At 52.3% G+C, this 22,141-nt stretch overlaps 2 protein-coding genes across 2 annotated transcripts in view; one reads left to right on the plus strand and one right to left on the minus strand.

Moving 5' to 3' along the window:
- Positions 1-1,483: 1,483 nt before the first annotated feature.
- Kirrel2 (kirre like nephrin family adhesion molecule 2) lies at positions 1,484-11,360 on the minus strand. The gene is made up of 15 exons (NM_001271398.1): positions 10,639-11,360; positions 10,271-10,420; positions 9,254-9,403; positions 8,942-9,102; positions 8,201-8,351; positions 7,925-8,030; positions 7,701-7,849; positions 7,328-7,455; positions 7,104-7,236; positions 6,598-6,698; positions 6,245-6,464; positions 4,933-5,031; positions 4,407-4,507; positions 3,892-3,957; positions 1,484-2,410 (listed from the first exon to the last, which is right to left on the minus strand). The coding sequence occupies exons 1-15, from the start codon at positions 10,688-10,690 to the stop codon at positions 2,075-2,077; spliced, it is 2,103 nt and encodes a 700-aa protein (NP_001258327.1). The 5' UTR covers positions 10,691-11,360; the 3' UTR covers positions 1,484-2,074.
- A 2,141-nt stretch (positions 11,361-13,501) lies between these two features.
- Nphs1 (NPHS1 adhesion molecule, nephrin) overlaps positions 13,502-22,141 on the plus strand; it is a 28,262-nt gene continuing 19,622 nt past the window's right edge. The window contains 17 exon segments of the mRNA NM_022628.1: positions 13,502-14,004; positions 14,085-14,300; positions 14,375-14,497; positions 14,692-14,820; positions 15,289-15,370; positions 15,739-15,842; positions 16,399-16,526; positions 16,602-16,773; positions 16,937-17,094; positions 17,290-17,434; positions 17,537-17,661; positions 19,506-19,692; positions 19,798-19,927; positions 20,050-20,222; positions 21,306-21,446; positions 21,525-21,665; positions 22,005-22,126. Coding sequence (NP_072150.1) covers positions 13,905-14,004; positions 14,085-14,300; positions 14,375-14,497; positions 14,692-14,820; positions 15,289-15,370; positions 15,739-15,842; positions 16,399-16,526; positions 16,602-16,773; positions 16,937-17,094; positions 17,290-17,434; positions 17,537-17,661; positions 19,506-19,692; positions 19,798-19,927; positions 20,050-20,222; positions 21,306-21,446; positions 21,525-21,665; positions 22,005-22,126 — 2,376 coding nt within the window. The 5' untranslated portion in view covers positions 13,502-13,904.

The raw sequence follows: 22,141 nt of genomic DNA on the forward strand, positions 1-22,141 counted from the left end.
CCGGGAGGGAGCCTGCGCCAAGTCCCAGCCCCTCCAGATTCCAGGTGTCACTGTCCTCGTGAAGGCCGAGTCACTAGGCTCAGTCCTGGGCGTAGCCGTTTTTTGGACTTTCACCCTTAGCCTTCTCTTCTGGCAAACTCAGACACCATCATCAGCTTTGTCCTTCAAGGACGCCAGAACCCATGGGGGCAGAGGTCCTCCATAAATTCCTCTCTTGAGGCCCCAGGAATACAGGCCTCCATAATTTCCCCAGTCAAGAACATAGGGAGTGTGACAGGAATACCTGTAATCCGGGCATTTGAGAGGAGAGGACCTGAGGATAGGAGTTTGAGGCTAGCCTGCCTACAGGCAACCAGGTCTCAAAAGAAGAAACATTGTAGTTAAGTAAGGCCGACTCCCTTCCAGGCCTCTTCAGTCTCAGCACCAGAGGCTGTCTCCCACCCTTGCTTCCTCAGACCTAGGAATTCAGCCTTCCTGTCCTGTTTGCTAGGTGTCTGGACCTTTAAATACTCCCTCCAAAAATCCATGACCAAAGCCCTAGAACCCTTTCTTTAAAGATGACTCAGGCCAGGGGCTGGATAGTATAACCTTCGAAAACCCAGCACCTAAGGACCACTGTGTGGAGTCCCCGTTCTCGCCCACTCTGAGGACCACCTTAAGTCTTCTGCCTAAAGGGGGTCACTGTTTTGTCTTTTTTTTTTTTTTTTTTGGAGCTGGGGACCGAACCCAGGGCCTTACGCTTCCTAGGTAAGCGCTCTACCACTGAGCTAAATCCCCAGCCCCCACTGTTTTGTCTTAAGTGTGTGTAAAATATTCTATTTTCCGGGCCAACTGAGGCAGCCTAGCTGCGTGCGCGCGCGCGCGCGCCCGTGTGTGTGTGTGTGTGTGTGTGTGTGTGTGTGTGTGTGTGTGTGCATCTATATGGCCTTCGAGCTGACGGTCTTGTGGGAACCTGCCCGCATTTGCCGTCTTTCTGTTTGCGTGTGTGCATCTCTGTGGGTGTGATTGGGGTGAGATGGAGACATGTTATTAAAAGAGCCTAAAGTGGAATGCTGATGTGCACCTGTAATCCCAGAGGACCTGAGGCAGCGAGACCAAGAGTTCCCGGCTAACCACTAGGAGAAAGCTCCGTGGGTAAAAGCACTGGCTGCTCTCTCAGCAGACTCAGGTTCAATACCCACACTGACAATAACTCCAGTTTCAGGGGATCCATCGCTCTCTTCTGGCCTCAGGGACCAGGCATGTATAGAGTGTACAGTAATGCACACAGGCAAAATACCCACACAGTAAAATAAAAATAACAAATCTTAAAAAGATAGCGCACACACACACACACACAAAGAGAAAGTGCCTACAGTAGGACTTAGGATGTCATTGCTTCTGCCACCCCATGAGCTAGGAGAGAGGAAGGACTATATACAGTCCAACCTTTACAAGCCTCTTCATTCATGGAAAACACCAGGAGGCTCGAAGCACAGTTACATCTTTGTCCCCCCTTTTTATTATTAAATATAAATATTCTTAGTCCAAGAATCCCCCTTATTTCTTTTATTTTCACCCCATCCCATTCCTGGGATTCAATTCTTTCTGTATCTTTAAGGAAGGAATCAAGATAGTGGCCATTTTGGTTCCCAGAGAATGGACAGCCATATTGGCTATACTTTTATTGGCCAGGATGGAGGGGCGGGGGTTATTTCTTTCATCTTGATTTGTCTTATGTTATCCTTCCTCTTGGTGCAGATGGTCACATGTCTGCTTTACTGGCTAGAAATGTTTCCAACCATAGCCCTAGTCCCCATCTTTGTCCCTCTGCATAGTGTTTAGTCATCATCTTGAATGTCTTCCTCACAGGAGAACAAGTAGGTATAGCAGCCATATTGCTCCTGCTTGGAGAATCCACTTTGGCTGAACTGAGTATACATTAACAGTTCTGATGCTTGTAGTGCTCTTTCCCTCCATCAGGGCTCCATTTTGGAGGGATTGGTCATCAGCTTGCTCTGACTCCCCAAAAATCTGGACAACACACTATGTGGTAAGCTGAAGGTCCTGAGGCTCTTCAATTGGAGAGATGTTTTCACACGTGAGTCTGGAGACGCTGGTGACTGGGCGGAGACAAGGTAGCATATGGGAAGGGGGGCGTTCCGGAGCTCAAATCTGGGGGTCCAAAGGATGTGGGTTTCATGTAGTTGGTGAAGGCTCGGGGATGAGGGGTGGTAAGATAACCTGCCCGTGCTCTGTACAGTCTGCAGGGAGGGACTAAATCCAGATGTGGCTTGAAGTCATAGTAAGTAGGAGTCCCTGGAAGACCCATCGGAGATGGGGGTGGCAAGAAGAGGCCTCCTCCGGGGGCTTCCCCAAGGCTAAGGCTCACACTGACCCCTCGAACCTTGTAGTAACCATTGGTTGGATCCTAAGGAACAAATGAGATTTGGTAAGGAATGTGCATAGAAAGGTTAGGATCATGGGTGGAAAGACACACTGAACTTCAGCTGGACCTAGAGCTAGGTATGAAGACAGCAGAAAGAGCAGAGGCAGAGACTCCCAGACAGAGAGCTAGACATATAGACCAGCATAGAAAGGGTGGGGTTGGGCACTGTCTTCCTAGAACAAGCCAGGTCTGACTGAAGTTGGGGCAGGAGGAAGATGGGAACGGGAGAGGGAGGGTGGGAGAAAGGAAGACTGGCTTTCAGGTCAAGAGAAAAGTGCACTCAAGTATAGACAAGAAGGCTTTAACTGTGGTTAGGGATGTAGTTCTGTCCGTGAGTGCTTGCTAGCTTGCTCAAGGCCCTTGGTTTGATTCCCAGCACTACATAGAGTCAATGAGAAAGAAAGACCCCTGTCTGGAAGACAGCAGCTGAACAAAGAGACACTTAGAGGCATAAAACATGGCAGATGGGGCCTGGAAACCAAGGTAAAAGGAGAGTCAACTGATGCTGCAACTGATGAGCTGGTGAGCGGGTGAGCTGGTGAGTGGGTGAGCAGGTGAGAGGGTGAACTGGTGAACTGATAAGCTGGTGAGCTGGTGAGCGGGTGAGCTGGTGAGCGGGTGAGCTGGTAAGCGGGTGAGCTGGTGAGTGGGTGAGCAGGTGAGAGGGTGAGCTGGTGAGTGGGTGAGCAGGTGAGAGGGTGAACTGGTGAACTGATAAGTTGGTGAGCAGGTGAGCTGGTGAGCTGGTGAGCTGGTGAGCTGGTGAGCTGGTGAGCGGGTGAGTGGGTGAGCGGGTGAGTGGGTGAACTGGTGAACTGATAAGCGGGTGAGCTGGTGAGCTGGTGAGCGGGTGAGCTGGTGAGCTGGTGAACGGGTAAGCTGGTGAGCTGGTGAGCAGGTGAGCTGGTGAGCTGGTGAGCGGGTGAGCGGGTGAGCTGGCTCAGGAAGTGAAGGTGCAGTTAAAGGCAGGTCTTTTGGAGTATGAGGGAGGCTCGTGACAAGGTTTTTCCATGTAGCCCTGGCTGTCCTTCCGTCATATCATAATGAACTCGGGTCATAAGGTTTGGCGAGGGCCTTTACCTGCTGAGACGTCTCTTCTTCCCTTGTTCATCTCTTTGATTCTTTTTTATTTTATTATTTTTATTTTTATCGAAACAGGGTCTCTCTGTGTAGCCCTGGCTGTCCTAGAACTCATTCTGTAGACCAGGCTGGCCTCACACTCAGAGATCTACCTGCCTGGGCGAAGGTCTTAAGGTGACAAAATTAAAAGAAGAGAAGCAGAGAAACCAACGAATGTGGTGTTCTGGTCGGAGGCTCACAACCCCAGCAACAACGGCTACCGGAGAAAGTCTGTGCGGAGTCCAAGCCAGCTACGGCGAGACCCTGTCTCCGTAGAGCTGTTCTGGTTTTGAAGTAAGGCGAGCCGCAGACTGAGAGTGAGCTCCCCCCCTCCCAGTACTCACCTTTGTCTCCAGAGCCTCGTTTTCCTCAAGAACCAAATCATTATGGTCAGTGTGCACAATGGGACCCTGAGGTGGGACAGATAATGATAAGCCATGGTCAGAAGCTCATCCTATCTCTGCGAGATCCCCAAAGTCTTTCATGGTCGTCCTTGGAGGCTGAAGAGAGCTGAAGGCTACACTTAGGACAATAAGGAAGGCTGTGAGGACACGTTGAGACGAAAGGACAACTGCGAGGAGACACGTTTGCAATTATGAGGATACTGTGGGCCTGGGGTCATCATGGTTAAGACTGGGGCCAAGCTGGTTATAATGGCACACACCTTTAATCTCAGCACTCAGGAGGCAGAGGCAGGAGGATATCGGATTTGGAAGCCAGCCTGGTCTACATAGCTAGTTCCAAGGCACTACACAGAGAAATCATGTCTCACACAACAACAAAAAGGCTGGGGCCGTACTTGAGCGTGAGGGTGGGCTGATCTGGGAGCACAATGGAATGTGGGGACCCAGGATCTTACCCGGTCCTCACTGCTGCCTGTCTCCTCCTCAGGGCCATGTGCACTGGAACCTTCACTGCTTCCTGGGATCCGGACCAAGTTCTTTTGCTTAGAGAGAGAGCCTGAGGCCCAGGACAGGAGAGGCAAAGGTAAGAGGGGAGTGACCAGTACTTGGGAACAGAGCTGACTGGGCAAAGTGGACTAGGAAGGTTGGAAACCATGGAGAACTTGGGCCTGGGAGAGACAGAATGGAGCTGGGGTGACCCAGAGGAAACTGATCAGGACTAGGGTGGGAACTTGAACCTGGCATAAGATGAGCCTTGTGTGAGCTCTGGGAGCCAGGAATGGAGCCAGGTCCCAAGGCTGTCAATCAAGGCTATCAATCAAGGCTGTCAATCAAGGCTATCAATCAAGGCTGTCAATCAAGGCTATCAATCAAGGCTGTCAATCAAGGCTGTCAATCAAGGCTGTCAATCAAGGGGTTGGGCTAGATGGGATGGAGAGGAGGGTGGCTGGGATGGCAGAGGTTCAAGGCATGGATACTTGCCATGGCGCCAGCAGCAGAGGACCACTCCAGTGATGACCATAAAGAGAGAGGTGGCTGCAGAAGCTGCTCCAGCCACAAGCCGGACAGTAGGCAGCAAGTCTGTAAGGAGCAGACGGGTGTCCTAAGAAGGGTGTCCAAAGACGGGGAAAGCAGGGAAATGGGCTCAGGGCTTGTGTTTAGGATCCTTGGGCTGAAAAGGCTGTCAATCTTGGGATTTCCCCACATTTGTAGTGTGCTATGTCTGGTGTCTGAGAACCCATGAATTTGGGGATTTGAAGCTTGAGAGTATGTAAATGTAAAATCCCTTGGCAAGTCCCTTCTGTAGTCACAGCACTTGTGACAATGCAGGATGACTGCCAGTAGTTGAAGACCAGCTTGGTCTATCTGAGATTCTGTCTCAAAAAATGAAAACAAGGCTCCAATAACAAACGGATGGCAAGATGGCCGGCCCAACAGATAAAGATGATTACTACCAAGTCTAATGCCCTGGGTTCTTCGATCCTGGGGACCCATAGAATGGAAGGAGAGAACTGACTCCACAAGTTGTCCTCTGACCTCCACATGTGCACTGTGGCAGGAACATGACCCTCCATACAAATAAACAAATAGGGGGCTGGAGAGATGGCTCAGAGGTTAAGAGCACTGACTGCTCTTCTAGAGGTCCTGAGTTCAATTCCCAGCAACTACATGGTGGCTCACAACCATCTGTAATGGGATCTGATGCCCTCTTCTGGTGTGTCTGAGGACAGCTGCAGTGTACTCATATAATAAATAAATAGATACATAGATAAATGTAAACAAACACCATAACTTTAGGGCTGCTTAGAACCTGAGAGTCTTTTATTTCACAATTTTCCACATTTGTAGACTCCTAGTATGGAATGGCGTCTCCATTTAGGGTCCTGTATTTGAAAGAATTATTGATTTGGTGGTCCTACGATTGAAGAAACTCATAGGGTTTTTTGTTTTTGTTTGTTTTTTTTTTTTTGCTTGTTTTTGCTTTTACTTATTTTAAATGCTATTGTGTATAGGTATATGTGTTGGGGGGGTATATAAATGGAGGTCAGAGAACAACTTTGGGGTATTGGTTCTCTCCTACCACATGGGTTCTGAGTACTGAACCTTGGTTATCAGGCTTGGTGGCGAGTGTCTTTATCTGCTGAGCCATCTCGCTCTCCTGAATTCATAGTTGTGAGACTCATGAGTTTTGGGGAGTCTGTGTATTTAAGGACCCTTATAGTTTGGTAGCTTCAAACCGTGCTTGTGGGGTTTGGGACGCTCAGGTTTGGGGCTCCTTGGGTCAATAACTCACCTCTACGGCCCAGGTGGATCTGGACTCGTCCCTCACCTAGCCGGTTGCGGGCACTGCAGTTGAAGCCTGTGGTAAAGTCGGACTCCTGGGTTCCGGAAATGTGTAGCACAGAAATAAGGCCTGGGCCCTGTCCCCCCTCCACTTCTGGGGCTGGGAAGGCCTCCACTAGAAACCTGCCCAGTGAACCAGCCTCCAGAAAGCCCTCGTCCCAGGACCAAACCTAAAAACCGGGTGGGGGGAAAAAAGTCCATTAGGAGCTTGGGAAAGAACAGAGGGGCTGGTGGGAGGTGGGAGATGTCATTGTCAGGTGTGGGAGGGCCGGTGTGTCATAGAGGTGAAGGTCCTTTCCTTACCACGGAGTCTGGGGCAGGAGAGGCAAACACCACACACTGGAGGCGAGCAGGACCCCTCAGGAAGGCTGGTGCAGGGTGCAGGGCTGTCACTACAGGGGGTGCTGGAACGGAAACCATGGACCGTTAGACACAGGTCTCCACCTCTCCAAAACTAATTCTGAATAAAACCAAGTCAGACCTGGTCACTGTGGTTTCACCTCTAAAACACAAAACAACAAAACAAACAAACAAAAAACCAACAGCCCACGTCTCCCTACTGACCAGAACAGGCCTGCCTCGCCTTTAACAATTCCAGTTACAGGGTTGGGGATTTAGCTCAGTGGTAAAGCGCTTGCCTAGCAAGGCCCTGGGTTCGGTCCCCAGCTCCGGAAAAAAAAAAAAAAAAGAAAGAAAAAAGAAAAAAGAAAAGAAAAACAATTCCAGTTCCAACACTAGTCCCTATAACTTCCTTTCAACTCCCACCCTTTTGTCCCACCCCCTGTCCCAAGACCCTCGGGTTCTCTCACCGTTCACTGTCAGCCTTGCCTGTGCTGTGCCGCCTCCCACACCCGTTCGCCTCGGCTCAGCCCTGCACACATAGTCGCCCGCATCCTCCAGTGCCACGGACGGAAGCCGCAGTGTGGGCCCGGAGCTCAGCACCTAGCACAGGGAAGGGGCATCAGAGACAAGCCTCGGGGAGGAAGCTCCATCTAATTCCAGCTACTGTCACAAGCCCCAGATCGGACTCCACCTGAGAGCCACCGAGGCGGGTCCAGGATATCCGTGGAAGTGGGTTCCCCCGCCAGACACAGCTGAAAGACGCGTCTTTCCCCACGTCCACGGACACGGGCTTCGGTTTTGCCTGCAGAATGGGTCCATCTGGAGGAGAGAGAGGAGCGGGTTGGAATGAACCCCTGACCTAGGATCTGCGTTTCTAAAACACTAGTGTAGGTTTCCAGCAACACCTGACACTAAATGTCCACACCACAAGCCCCGCCCCTGAAGCCCCACCCCCTATCCCCTCTCGCTCCCTGGGCCAAACCCAGTTCTACACCTGTCCTAGCCCCGCCTTCTGGCACGGCCACGCGCACCTCGGTCACACCCACGGCCCCACCCCTTCTCACACAACACTTCCAGCGCGGTGCTGCGGTTGGCGCTTCCGACCGCGTTGCTGACCTCGCAGGACACCGGCTCAGTCAGGAACGTGGCATCTGCAACGACCTCCAACCTTGGCCCACGTGCCCCGAGCACCGGGGATCCCCCCTTCGCCCACCTGCAGAGACAAGCACGTTATTAACATCGTCCTGGCTCTCCTCGGCTGCTAGAGACAAGTGACATTTTTCCTCACCTGTAGCCGGTGACAGGAGGCTGGGCAGTGGCTTGACACAGGAAAGTTACCTTCTCTCCCTCCTGCGCAGTCTGGGGCTCAGCAGACAGAGTCACCATTGGGGGATCTGTGAGAATGGGGTGTGGATCTCTAGCTCTCTTCTCTTTCTCAGATAGAGGCTGGGCTTTCAGTTCCCAATCCCCCAGGTACCCCATCGTGACATCCCTCGACCTCCTTCCTTTGTCACAAGCAAGAGTTCAGGCCCACCCTGGTCCTTCCAGGACCAATTGTACTCACACTGAAGGCTCAGTGTCACCGCTGTGTCCCTCCCTGTGGGCAGGGCCTGGCTCCGTGCTCTGCAGATCAAGGTGGCTCCATCGTCCTGACTGGAAGGGGTCAGGAATAAGGTGTTTTCAACTGTCCCGGTGGCCTTGTCCCTCAGCGTGATCTAGAGGTGATAAATACACAATAATGATTCCTCTATTCTTTCTTGGTCAGAGTGTCAGTATGGAGCCGCGGCTGGAACTTCTGGTCCTCTGGCCTTAGCCTCCTGAGCACTGTGGTTACCGGCGTGCATTATTACCACTCTCCACATTAACAATGATTTCATCTATAACTCACATGAGAACCATGTTGGATAATTTTAGTCATTCACATGGGGTTTTTTTCCTTCTTTTTTTTTTTTTCCTTTTCGGAGATGAACACCGAACCCAGGACCTTGCGCTTGCTAGGCAAGCGGTCTACCACTGAGCTAAATCCCCCAACCCCACACATGTTTTATTTAACTCTCTATACTACCCTATGAGGTGACTAGTGCTATTATTTTCCCATTGTACAGACAAAGAAACTGAGGGACAACGAGTTAAACACCATATGCAAAAACAAGTATTTAGCAAATGACTGAGCCAGGAAGTCTGGCTCGACCTGAATCACCTTTCACCACCGAATGGCTGCCAATCCCCTTAGATAAGCCTGTGGTTAGAGTGAACCCAGAGTCTCCATAATGAACAAGAAATGACAAACAGATTTAGACCCAACCTGGTGGAAGCTGGTCCCATCCAGCCGGATCCCATCACGGAACCACAGTAGCTCAGGGGCAGGTCGGGCATCCCCACGACTCCGACAGGTCAGATTTCCAGGAACTCCAGCAACCAGAGACACAGAGGGGCCGCCTAGTACCTGGGGTGCTTCTGGGGGGACTACATGGCAGATCTGGGGTCAGAATTGAATCCCTCTCAGCTCCAACCCACCACTCCCCTAGGGTTCCTGGACTCTGCTACTCCCAAGTAGTCCTAGCTGCTCCAGTTCCTCACCCCAAGCTCCCATGGTGCCAGTGGGCTGGACCCTCACCCATCACATGCAGTTGGGCTGGTCGTGATCGGAGGCCTGCCTGTGAGGCCTGGCACTCATAGGATGCTTCATCTTCCAGCTCCACAGGCTTAATGTGGAGGTCATGCTGGCCACTGGCTGAATTCCCTGATATCCAGTACCGGGACCACCCTGGAGACAGAAGAGACCACACATAATCCTGAGCTCCTGGTCTCAAGTCTTTATTTCACCTCACCTCAGGGAGCAGGGAAAGAGCCCCATGTTTCCCACCAAGACGTAATTAAAACGCATGTGCCGGGGCAGGGTATGGTGGTGTGCACCTTTAAATCTCAGCATGCAGGAATATGAGGCAGGCAGATCTCTATGAGTTCGAGGCCAGCCTGGTCTATATAGGGAGTTCAGGCTGTCCAGGATTACATAGAGAGACCCAGTCTCAAAAGGCAAACCAAAGCAATACTGGGAGAAAAGAATATGTGCTGGGTCCAGAGAGAGTCTAAGCCTCCTGGCAATTCATAGTCTCCACAGATTTGGGAGAGAAAAGATCAGAAAGGAGTGGAAGAAGACAATTCCCATTAAAATTAGGTCGAGCCAGATTTGGGTAGCGCATGCTTGCATTCCAGCGCCCAAAAGGCGGAGGCAGGAAGATCTCGAGTTTAAGACCAGCTTGGGCTGCAGAAGGAGACCCCAATACAATCAACAAAACAAACCAACAGAAATTAGATAAAACAATACCCTTCGCCTACCATAGAGGAAAGTAAAAAGGGGCGGGGCTTCTGAGGCACTCACAGTAACCTGTGCGTTACCTGTACAACTGTCTACAACTGTTGGCAAAGGGTCCGTGCAGGTATATGTTTTAGGATAAAGATGGTATTCCCCAAACATGGAATCACACCTCTTCAAAGGCAATTATTTTAAAACTCAGGATTCCCAAATATTCTTGGGAGTCTGTCACTCCCCCAAAGCTGAAACCCTCAGATGCAGTCCATGCCCAGCAGCCCCGCTAATGCCAGCCCTTCCCTGAGCAAAGACCAGCCTCACCTGGAAGGTCTCTTTCGCCCCCTAGAGCCAGCCCATCCTTAGTCCACTGCACGAGCCCCCTGTATGCGCCCAGAGCGCAGGGCAGCCGGGCTTCCTGCCCCAACAGCACCACCATGTCCTCTGGCTGTTGAAGGAAATGGGGCGATGAGCCTAGGAGAAGAGGTATAGCTGAGCTTAGAAAAGGAATCCCCTTATGCAAGACCCAAGGGGTCCAGTCTCCAAAGCCTCCCTTCATCAGACTCAGAAGCCCTGGCTTCTAAAGTACTCTCTCACACCCAGGACTAAGAACCCTTAGACTCCTTCTCCCAAACAAGACAGTAATGGACAATAGAGTTCCCTGTGCCCTCCGGGGGTTGGGCTGGGAGTACCTGCATTTCCTCTGAAACAGCAGAGGACAACGAGGAGGGCGGAGGCCAGCATCCTGAGTGTGTGAACCCCAAGATCTCGCAGACTTAGGATTGCACTGCTTGCCCTCCAACTTCTTCCTCGATAGCTCGCCTCTCACCACGCTGGACTGGAACCCCTCTCTGCACCCCACTCTTCTCTCCGGGCTGGAAGATTCTATGTCTGGCCCAAAGTCCCTGAAATCCGGCTCGTCCGCAGTCTCCAGTGCTCTACACCGCTCACGGGGTTGCAACCCTAGGACTGCGAAGGACCCACTAGGCGGGCGGGATCCTATTCGCCCCGCCTCCTGGAGACCCGGCCTCTTCCCATTGAGAAACTCCGGCGCCTTGTGTGCGGACGGCTAGGGGTGCTCAGGGTAGCTGTCCGCGCAGCAAGAGGGCGCCCCCGCATTATCAGGGTGTCTGAGAGTTGGAACATCTGAGTCCAAGTTGGGGCCCTTGCTCGAGTTGGACACCTGCACCCTGCTGAGGTTGAAGGGGAGGCGGGGAGGAGGAGGAGGCTAAAGAAGAGGAGGAGGAGGGAGGGGGAGGAGAGAAGAGAATGGAAGAAACTTGCTCAGCCCGAGTCCTGGAGGGACTGAGCTGAGTGGAAACCAAGCTATAAATGGGAATCCCTGAGGCTTCGCCAGCTTCCGCGCCCTGGGGAGTCGGAGCCCAGGCTCCTTGGGCTTGCGGGTCGGAGAGAGGGCACCCAGGTGCTGAAGGACCACTTAGGAGCCTTGAGAAAAGAGGGATTCAGCTCCCCATTTCCCAAAATACCCCCCTGCTGCTTTGTGATCGTTGTAAGCCACACCATCACTCTAAGATCTAGGAATCCAGCCCGCCCCCTCCCCTCCAACTCGAGTTCCTCCTTTCCCAGGACCCGGCAGTACTCGCTCGTCCCCTCTCTCCACTCAGTCGTCCCCCGGCCCATGGCCTATCGGAGTGGTTGCCGGGCGACGGCTGGGAGGAGGCAGTGCCCTGACTCTGGCAGGCTGGGAGGGAGGCTGGGAACCGCACAGCTTGTCCTGACAGCTCCCGTGCAGCCCAGCTGGGCGTTCCCACGCAGCGCAGCTGGCAAAGCAGGTGGGAGGGACCCCGAGCTTACTGAAGGGACTGGGGGCCTGGGACCCTGGGTCTGACATTCCTGGACCTCTCAGAATTAAAGCACATTCAGGGCTCAAACCGGTACTTCTAAATGTTTGAGGGTTGGACTTGCTCAGAGGGGAGGTTTCAGACCTCTGCTGGCTGAGAAGCCTGCAGTGTGGTGGAGTTGGACCAGTTTCAGAATATCTGGTCTTAAGTCTTAAAGCTACTGGATTTGACAACCAATCTCTATCTCACTCACCCTCACAGCCCCGGGAGGATTGGAAAACCAACAGACTGAACAGCTGTGCTGAGTCCTATTAGAAGTGGAAGGATTTCAGGCTGGCGGCCTGGAAAAGAGAGGCCCGGGAGGCCCCACACCTAAATCCGACCTCCTGGCTTCTGTGTTTTGAAATAGGACAGGCTTGAGCCCAGGACTCCTGAGTCCTGGGGAGGAAGTCAGATGATGAGGCTGTTTTTCCAGACACCCGACACAGCTTCCCTTTCCTGGCACTCTGGGGCCACGGGCATGGAAAAATGGAGAGCTTGGGGTCCCCAGAGCATTCAGAGGAGGAAAACAGCCAAGGTTGAGTGTAGAAGGTTTGCACTAATTAAGGGCTCCAGCAACTGACATCTCTACACCTTGGCCCCCAAAGATACCATCTGGCAAAGGCCCCATAACAGACTCCCTGGTTAGGTCTGCGTGCAATCCATTTCCCAGGAGGCGTTGATGGGTTTGGAGATGGGAATGTGGACCGACGGTAATGAATCAATAATGCGGCTGGATGGGAGAGAAAGACCAGAGGGCTCACCCTTGGTAGAGAGCTGTGGGGGGCTCAGGCCAGATGCCCGGACTGCCTCCTGGAGGAGGAGCAGCCGTGAGGTGGGAGGTTTGAGGGGAATAAGGGGCAAAAGAGAACAGTTGTGATTCCTGCAGGAGATAAGCAGGCAGCAGGAGTTTATCCCAGGTGAATGCGTCTGTGCTCTCAGGTTGGGAGGGTGGGCCAGTCAACATATGCTTCTAAAATTCAAGGGCCAAACAGGGAGGGGGCAGCAAGAGTGACAGAAACGAGAAGGGGAGTAGGAGTGGAGGAAGGGGGGGATGGAATCAAAGACGTGGAGAAGAATAAGACGATAAATCATCCTGGCGAGAGAGACATACACACAAGGAGAGATGGAGGGGTTGAGGAAACAGAAGGACAGAAGGACTCTCACATGGCCTCAGGATTCAGATGTTCCAGCTCCCAGAGACCCCCAGCCTATGTTTATCGGTGTCTGAGCTCACCAGGTTTCTGCACACTGAGGTCTGTGGACACAGTCCTACTGACTGTCCCGATGCTCTGTGTACACGATATCAGACACTCTAACTGTGTTCAATTGGCTGTCACCTCCCCTGGAACACGCACGCTCTCAAATCCACACCCACACAGTTGGCTTCTCTCTGCCCCACACTCTCCTTGTTTAAAAACACACTCGTGAATATTCACCAGCAGAGGTGCCATGGAGAGAAGAAGGGTACATGTCATGATCTGGGCTGCAAAGAATAAGGATGTCATTGGGGGAGGGGTTCGTGTCCTTCTCACCCATACAGGCCTAGCTCTGGGTCCCGTACTGAGCTGGGAGATGGCCCTGGTCAGAAATGCTCTCCCTCGGACCTTGAGGTCACTGGGGCTAGGGAGGCACCAAGGAATGCTCCTGGCATGTGCTGACAGGGGATTTCATTGCCCGCTGGGCAGACTCAGGAAGGACTTGGAGGAAGCAGCAAAGTGAGCTCACCCTGGGTCCAAGAAATGTTCCCATGCTGTGTCTGACGGCTTTGGCTTTCTGGGTTCATGGAACTGCTGGACCCAGCACAGCTGGTGAGCTCTGAGTGCCTGTGAGTGGGTGAGAGGGAGATAGTAAAGGATAAGAAAGAGAAACGGAGAGAAGATAGGCGGGGATTTTTGAGCACTTGGGATTGGAACTGAGAGAAAGAACTGTTAGCAGGGGGAGAAAGACTGCGACAGTCACAGACAATGAGAGGAGTCTAGGAAGATAGGGAGAAAGAAGAAAAGGAAGGAAGGAGAGAGGAAGGAGAGAAGGGGAGTTACAAAAAGAGATCAAAAGAAAAGAAAAGGACACAGAGAGAGGCTCAGGGAAGACCTCAACAATCCAAGCTGCCAGTAATGGGCGCTAAGAGAGTCACTGTCAGAGGTGCCCGGACAAGCCCAATACACAGAACGTCCAGTTTGACTCCCCTGCTGCTCATGGGAATGCTGACCTCAGGTGAGTGGAACTCTGGCCTTATAGTACACATACCCTCAAGTGTCACCTTGTCTCCTATTGTCAATCTCCTGTGTCCCCAGGCCTGGCCGAGTCGCCAGTCCCCACCTCAGCACCTCAAGGCTTCTGGGCTCTGTCTGAAAACCTGACTGCGGTGGAAGGGACAACAGTTAAGCTATGGTGCGGTGTCAGGGCCCCTGGCAGTGTGGTGCAGTGGGCTAAGGATGGGCTGCTTCTGGGTCCAAACCCGAAGATGCCAGGCTTCCCGAGGTACAGCCTGGAAGGAGATCGTGCTAAAGGTAAGAGATCGGAGTGTGTGATAGTCAGGCACTAGCAGAGACAGTGGCACTGACCTTGGTGGTTCCATCTCCAGGCGAGTTCCACCTGCTTATTGAAGCCTGTGACCTCAGTGATGACGCAGAGTATGAATGCCAAGTCGGCCGCTCAGAGTTGGGTCCCGAGCTTGTGTCTCCTAAAGTAATCCTCTCCATTCTAGGTACGGGTGAAAGACTCCCCTCCAGGACCCACCAGTCTGGGCGCCAGCCCTCTTCCCTCAGATCTGGGAGTCCTCTTCCCTCAGACTGGGAGTCCTCCACCCTGGGCCCTGGGTACAGTCCCGGCTTCTAATTTTTTGGCCAAACCCTTCACGTGTCTCCCAACAATGCTTGATCCCAGACTCTTTCCCACCAGTTTCCCCCAAGGTGCTTCTGTTGACCCCCGAGGCAGGAAGCACAGTGACCTGGGTAGCTGGGCAGGAGTATGTGGTCACCTGTGTGTCTGGAGATGCAAAACCAGCACCTGACATCACCTTCATCCAGAGTGAGTGGGGGTGAACCGGTGGGATGGGAAGGTGGTGTTTCTGCCAAGTGCCCTCCTAGGGGCTCCTAAAATATGTCCTCCCTGAAGATATCATCACCCCAGGTAATGAGGCCAATGTGATGTTCTGGATAAGAAAGAGATATGGGGTGGGGGAGACACCCAGGAAATGCAAGATGGCTGATCTAGGGTCAGCACTCAAGTGAGCTATGGCTGCCGACGTATTGCAGATGTAGGGGAGGGGGGAAAGAAGAAACCATGATATGGCCCTGAGAATCCCAGAATTCAGGGGGTCCTGAACATGTGGGAGGACCAAACTGTCACCTCAGCTTCTTGTCCTCCTGAGCCAATAAGAAGGGGGTGTGTAAGAAGGGGTGCTTGTCTACCCTGAGGACTTCCAGGGTAATGTTCCTACATTCACCTTGGAGAAGAATCCAGCATCCGTCTATCCGGATTTCTTGTTGCCCCAAGGTGGACGAACTATATTGGACGTCTCCTCCAATGTGAATGAGGGATCAGAGGAGAAACTCTGCATCACAGAGGCCGAAGCCAGGTGTGCAATTTGGGTTTTCCTCCCTGTACCCCGTGTTCCAGGTTGTCCCACAACACTTTCCAAACCTAACAATGCAAGTATGGAGACTTGAGTTTTAGAAATACCTGGGTCCTAACTCTTGACTTTGACTCTCAAAAATTCTCGACGGTAAGGTATTAAGTAAAAATATTTAACCCAGATAGGGACCTTAGCCACCCCAACTCTCACGGTCGAGCCCCCAGTTCTCTCCCAGGGGATTTTAGATCTTTGCATAAATCAGTATGGAGATGAGCTAAAAGTGGGGACTTGGGACGTCCACCTCTTCATCCTGGGTCCCTAGATTTCAGATGACAACTCTGACTCCAGAAACTTCTATTTTATCATGGCAGGGTGATACCCCAGAGCTCGGATAACGGGCAGTTACTGGTCTGTGAGGGTTCCAACCCAGCTTTGGACACTCCCATAAAGGCTTCATTCACCATGAATATTCTGTGTGAGTGGGGGATGTGGGTAGCCTGGGACATTGAGGATGATTTGAGAGCACTGGGAGATTTAAGAATGGGAGAAAATTCAGACATTGTCATCAGTGTTGTGTACCTATAATCCCAGCATTCAGGAGGTGGGGGGGGGGGCGCGGAAGGACAGTAAGGCAAGCCTGGGCTACTGAGGGCTGGACTTTGTAGTTCAGCCATAGAATCTGGCCTGCGATAAGCATAAACCCAGGTTTCACACCTAATACTGGAAACAAAAAGCAAGCATACAAGGAAATTTAATATTTATTCTTGTTATTGGTATTCTGTGTGTGTGTGTGTGCATGTGTGTGCATGTGTACATGCATGCACATGCCAAGTGGAGAAGTCAGGGAACGTCTTTCAGAAGTTAAATCTCTTCTTGCACCACGGACTTGAACTCAGGTTGTCGGGCTTGTGGCCAAGTACCCTTACCTCCTGACCCATTTCCCTTGCCTACAAGAAGAGATTGAAGTCAGTTATGGGCCCAGAAAGAGTAGGTGGGCTTCCCAGGCTCCCTGAGTGCTCTGTGCTCTCTAGTTCCCCCAGGACCTCCTGTCATTGATTGGCCAGGCCTGAATGAGGGGCATGTGAGGGCAGGGGAGAACCTGGAGCTGCCCTGCACAGCCAGAGGTGGCAATCCACCTGCTACCCTGCAGTGGCTGAAGGTGAGGATGGAGGGCTAACATGGGGGATGAGGGAAGGAGCTGTGAGGAGATAACCAGGCTTGCTTCTGTGTCCAGAACGGTAAACCAGTGTCCACAGCCTGGGGCACCGAGCATGCCCAGGCAGTGGCCCACAGCGTGCTGGTGATGACTGTACGACCTGAAGACCATGGAGCTCGGCTCAGCTGTCAGTCCTACAACAGCGTGTCTGCAGGGACCCAGGAGAGAAGCATCACACTACAGGTCACCTGTGAGTCCCGTCCTCTTGCTCTCCGTCCACACCCAGACGGCCTTCTGTCCTCATATCTGGCCAATCTGATGCCAAAGACCTCGCCATCAGCCCCCACCCCCATCTGTCTGGGTTGAAGACCCTGGCCTGAACTCCCATCTATCCTCGCTGTGTCTTCCATCAGTTCCCCCAAGCGCCATTACCATCCTGGGATCTGTATCACAATCGGAGAACAAGAACGTGACCCTTTGCTGCCTGACCAAGTCCAGTCGCCCACGGGTCCTGCTGCGATGGTGGTTGGGTGGACGGCAGCTGCTGCCCACAGATGAGACAGTCATGGATGTGAGGATGTAGAAGATGACGGTTTGACATCCCTTGAGGCCCCAGGGAGCCCAGACTGAGGCCCCAGTTCCCGGGTCTGACAGAAGAGGGTGGGAAGGGCTTCATGTGTCCCTGCTGGGGTCTGGTGGACCCAGGCCTCTGTTGCCATGGGTGGGAGCTTCTCAGGCCCTAAATCTGAAGCTTACTCCTTGCCAGGGCCTGCATGGTGGCCACATCTCCATGTCCAATCTCACATTCTTGGTGCGGAGAGAAGACAATGGCCTGCCCCTCACCTGTGAAGCCTTCAGTGACGCCTTCAGCAAGGAGACCTTCAAGAAGTCACTCACCTTGAATGTGAAATGTGAGCCTTTACCCAGAGCCCAGTGAGGCCTCAGGCTTCACCGACCTCATCCTGAGGATTCAGCCCAGATGAAAACATCTCTCCTTCACCATCTCTCACTAGACCCTGCCCAGAAGCTGTGGATTGAGGGGCCCCCAGAGGGACAGTACATCCGGACTGGGACTCGGGTGAGGCTGGTATGCTTGGCCATCGGAGGCAACCCAGACCCCTCCCTCATCTGGTTTAAGGTAGGGACCAAGCAAGAGTCCCTTCTTTCCCTTCTCCCACCTTTCCTTTCCTTCCCTTCCTTCCTTTCTGTCTTCTCTCTCTCTTTTCTGTTTATCTGCTTGTGTGTGTGTGTGAGAGAGAGTGTGAGAATGTGTGTGTGAGTGTGTGTGAATGTGTGTGAGTGTGTGAGTGTGTGTGAGTGTGAGAGTGTGTGAATGTGTGTGTGAGTGTGTGTGAGAGTGTGAGAATGTGTGTGTGAGTGTGTGTGTGAGAGAGTGTGAGAATGTATGTGTGAGTGTGTGTGTGAGTGCGTGTGAGAGTGTGTGAATGTGTGTGTGAGTGTGTGTGAATGTGTGAGAGTGTGAGAATGTGTGTGTGTGAATGTGTGAGAGTGTGAGAATGTGTGTGTGCGTATGAGAGAGTGTGTGAATGTGTGTGTGAGTGTGTGTGAGAGTGTGTGAATGTGTGTGAGAGTGTGTGTGTGAGTGTGTGAATGTGTGTGAGAGTGTGTGTGTATGAGTGTGTGTGTGTATGAGTGTGAGCAAACCACTCAGACTTTACTGAAAAATCTATCTTCTCATTCCCTACTTTCTTTCCTAAGACAAAATGTCATGCAGGCTGGCCTTGAATTTTGTTCCTTTTTGTTCCAGACGGTTTCACTATGTCGTCCTGGCTGGCCTAGATCTTATGTAAACCAGGCTGGCTTCAAACTTAGAGAGATCCACCCGACTCTGCCTGGACCAAAACCCTGCCCAGCCTTTGACCCTCTTGTGTCCTCCACCCTCTCAGACCATGGAAATACCCATATTTCTTGGAAAACTCTAGAGATTATGAAAAGTCGCTAATACCACGAGAATTTTTGAAACCCCCAGGGAGGGACTGGAAAAATAATTCCAGGATAAAAGAAGGAACTTTGGGCCAAAAATTCTAGAGATAAAAACAACCATAATTCCATTCACAGTAAATACAATTCATTCACATTAAAGCTAATGTTAAGGAAAATAAAGAATGAAGGAGGGAAAGAAAAGAGATTGAGAGAGACAGACAGACACACAGAGAGAGACAGAAAGAGACAGAGACTGAGGCAGGAATATCTAAGGCTTAATGTGGGAATTGGGCAAAAGGTCAGAGAAACTTTTGGGGAGAGTGGAAAGTTTTTGAAATTTTAAATTTTTATTTATTAATTCTAATGTGTATGGGTATTTTGCCTGTGAACCACATTCATCCCTGATGCCTTGAGGTCAGAAGAGTGTGTCAGATCCCCTAGGACCAGGAGTTACAGCAGGTGATTAGCTGCCGTGTGGGTGCTAGGAATCGAACCCTGGTCCTCTGCAGGAGTATCCTGTGCTCTTAACTGTTGAGCCAACTCTCCAGCAGAAGACTAGAATTTTTCAGAAAAACACCTGGCGGGTGAGGTGGCTCTTTTGTAACCCTAGCACGTGGGAGCTGAAGGCAGGAAGGTCAGGAGTACAAGGCCATCCTCAGCCATGCTACTCATAGAACTTGTTCTGAGGTCAACCCTGGCCTCAAGCAAAACAAGGCAAAAACAACAGAGACAAAGAAAAGGGAAAAAGTAACATACCAGGTTGGTAATTTCAAGGGAGTTTCCTGACACAGTGTTCTGCAAGTATCAGTTCTGAGGGGTGTGGTGCCTGCAGCAGGTAAAAGGTGGGGGTGAGGGTGGGAGGGGTGTACAATGGATGAAAGATCCCAAGACTGCCAAGGCGGGCAGGAGAGGCTAGAACTAGGGATACTCGATTCCAGACCCCACTCCTTTAAACTAGTGGGGTGCTACGCCGTTGAGTGCACCTTCGTCACACAAAAGCCCTGGGCTAGTAGCCACCCACCCTGTTTGGGTCCTCAGGATTCACGTCCGGTGAGCGAGCCCCGGCAGCCCCAGGAGCCCCGGCGTGTGCAGCTGGGCAGTGTGGAGAAGTCCGGGAGCACTTTCTCCCGCGAGCTGGTGTTGATCATAGGTCCGCCGGACAACCGAGCCAAGTTCTCCTGCAAGGCGGGTCAGCTCAGTGCGTCTACGCAGCTGGTGGTGCAGTGTAAGCGCACGGGCCCAGCGGGTGGGGAGTGGTGGAGAGGGGGCGGTGTAGAGTCCGAACCTTGTAGTCCAGGTTCCTCAGCCTCTGAATCTCTAATGCATTAAGTCCCCCCAACCAACCTGACCATCCTGGCCAACTCGTCCGCGCTGCGCCCAGGCGACGCCTTGAACTTGACCTGCGTCAGCATCAGCAGCAACCCCCCAGTCAACTTGTCTTGGGACAAGGAAGGAGAGAGGTGAGTTTACAGGAAGCCCCATCCGTCCATGTTCCGTCCCCTCCCCCTCCCGGTCTGCTCCCTCGGTGCCCTGAGCTTCTGGAACCAGCTGGGTGCTCACCTGACTTCCCAAACTTGCACAGGCTGGAAGATGTGGCTGCAAAACCCCAGAGTGCACCGTTCAAAGGCTCCGCTGCATCCAGGAGTGTTTTTCTCAGAGTGTCATCCCGAGACCACGGTCAACGGGTCACCTGCCGGGCCCACAGCGAGGCACTCCGTGAAACCGTGAGCTCCTTCTACCGCTTCAATGTGCTGTGTAAGTGCGCAGGCCTGACACCGCCCCTCCAGCCCGGTCCCCTGCAGACCCCCCCCCCCCTCCCCAGTCTTCACCTAGACCTCTTCACTTAGCAACTTTCCTAGCCTTCACCCTGATCTCGGGCTGGCAGCAGCTCCCATCCACCGTCTCCATTCTCGTCTTGGCACTTGCTGCTACCTTTTTTGCAAAACTGGATCTTAGCTTCTCAATTATTAACTTTTAAAAGTTTTTAAAATGTCTTACTATGTAGTCCTGGCTGAGTTGGAACTCGATACGTAGAGCAAGAGAGCCATGGACTTGCAGCAATCCTCCTGCCTCTGTCTCGGAAGTGCTGAGATCGCAGGCCCGTACGACTAGATACACATATATATTTATTATTATTATTATTATTATTATTATTATTATTATTATTATTATTTGCTGCTTTTGTTTTTTCAGACTGTGTCTGACTGTGTAGCTCTGGCTGGCCTGGAACTTACAAGCGATTCACATACTCCTGTCTCCTATGTGCTGGGATTAAAGGCATGAGCTACCACACCCAAGTTGGATTTTTTAAAAATTACAAATAATTATTGTGTGTGTGTGTTCCCTCATGTCTGTGCCATGGTGAGCAGGCGAAGGTCAAAAAACAACTTTTTTTTTTTTTAATTTTTTTTTTGTTGGTTTTTGTGAGGATTGGGTTTCGAGACAGGGTTTCTCTCAGTGTAGTTCTTGCTGCCCTGGAACTAGCTCTGTAGACCAGACTGTCCTAGAACTCACAAGAGATTCGCTTGCCTCTGCCTCCAAAGTACTGGAATTAAAGGCATATACCGCTGCAACGCCCAGCTTCACAGAACAATGTAAGGAAGCTGGTTCTCATCTCCCACCTTGTGGGTCCCTGACCGTGAACTCAGCTTTGGCAGTAATCTTCCCAGCTGAACCATCCTGCCAGCTTTTAGCTTCCATTCAGAGTCTTGCCTCAGATCTCAGCTCCAACAGTTGCCCTGTCCACCACCCTAGTCCTAGCCTTGACCCTAACCTTAACCCTTGAACTCATGCCTTAACTTGACCCACTCTTGACTTCCTGGGGCGCCCCCTCTGAAGATCCTCCAGAATTCCTGGGGGAGCAAGTCCGGGCAGTGACCGTGGTGGAGCAGGGCCAGGTGCTGCTGCCGGTGTCGGTGTCCGCTAACCCCGCCCCCGAGGCCTTCAACTGGACCTTCCGAGGCTACCGCCTCAGCCCAGGTGGGATGCGGGCCTGGAGGTGGTGCAGATTCAGGAGGATGGCAGGTCATCCAGGCTCCTGACCCTCTCCTTCCCCAGCTGGGGGTCCCCGGCACCGTATCCTGTCTGGAGGGGCTCTGCAGCTGTGGAATGTGACCCGAGCTGACGATGGCTTTTATCAGCTGCACTGCCAGAACTCAGAGGGCACCGCTGAGGCGCTGTTGAAGCTGGACGTGCATTGTGAGCCCCCTCAGAAACCCAGAAAACTAGGGTTTCCCAGGAGCTGGCCTTACCCCTTACCGCGGAAGTCACGGCCACTCAAGTTCTCTCGACCCCACTCCAACACTGTTCTAGTACAACCCGCCCCCCCACCCACACACACACCAAACTAATAATTACAGAGGCACGGTGAAGGCTTGTTATCTTGAGAATTCTCTTCTATAAAGAGCAAGCTGTACCCACCTCCATACTACTCGCAACATCTCAAAGACACCCCTCCTTCCTAAGGTCCCTTCCCCTCACTCCCTGCAGGGCCTGTCAGGGCCTAAGAGCCTTCTCCAAGCACCTGTCTCCCAATAGATGCTCCCACCATCCGTGCCCTCCGGGACCCTACTGAGGTGAATGTTGGGGGTTCTGTGGACATAGTCTGCACCGTTGACGCCAATCCCATCCTCCCAGAGATGTTCAGCTGGGAGAGACTGGTAAGTGCCCAGCCT

The sequence above is a fragment of the Rattus norvegicus genome, chromosome 1, assembly GCF_036323735.1.
Source record: "Rattus norvegicus strain BN/NHsdMcwi chromosome 1, GRCr8, whole genome shotgun sequence".
Classification (NCBI taxonomy): Eukaryota; Metazoa; Chordata; class Mammalia; order Rodentia; family Muridae; genus Rattus; species Rattus norvegicus.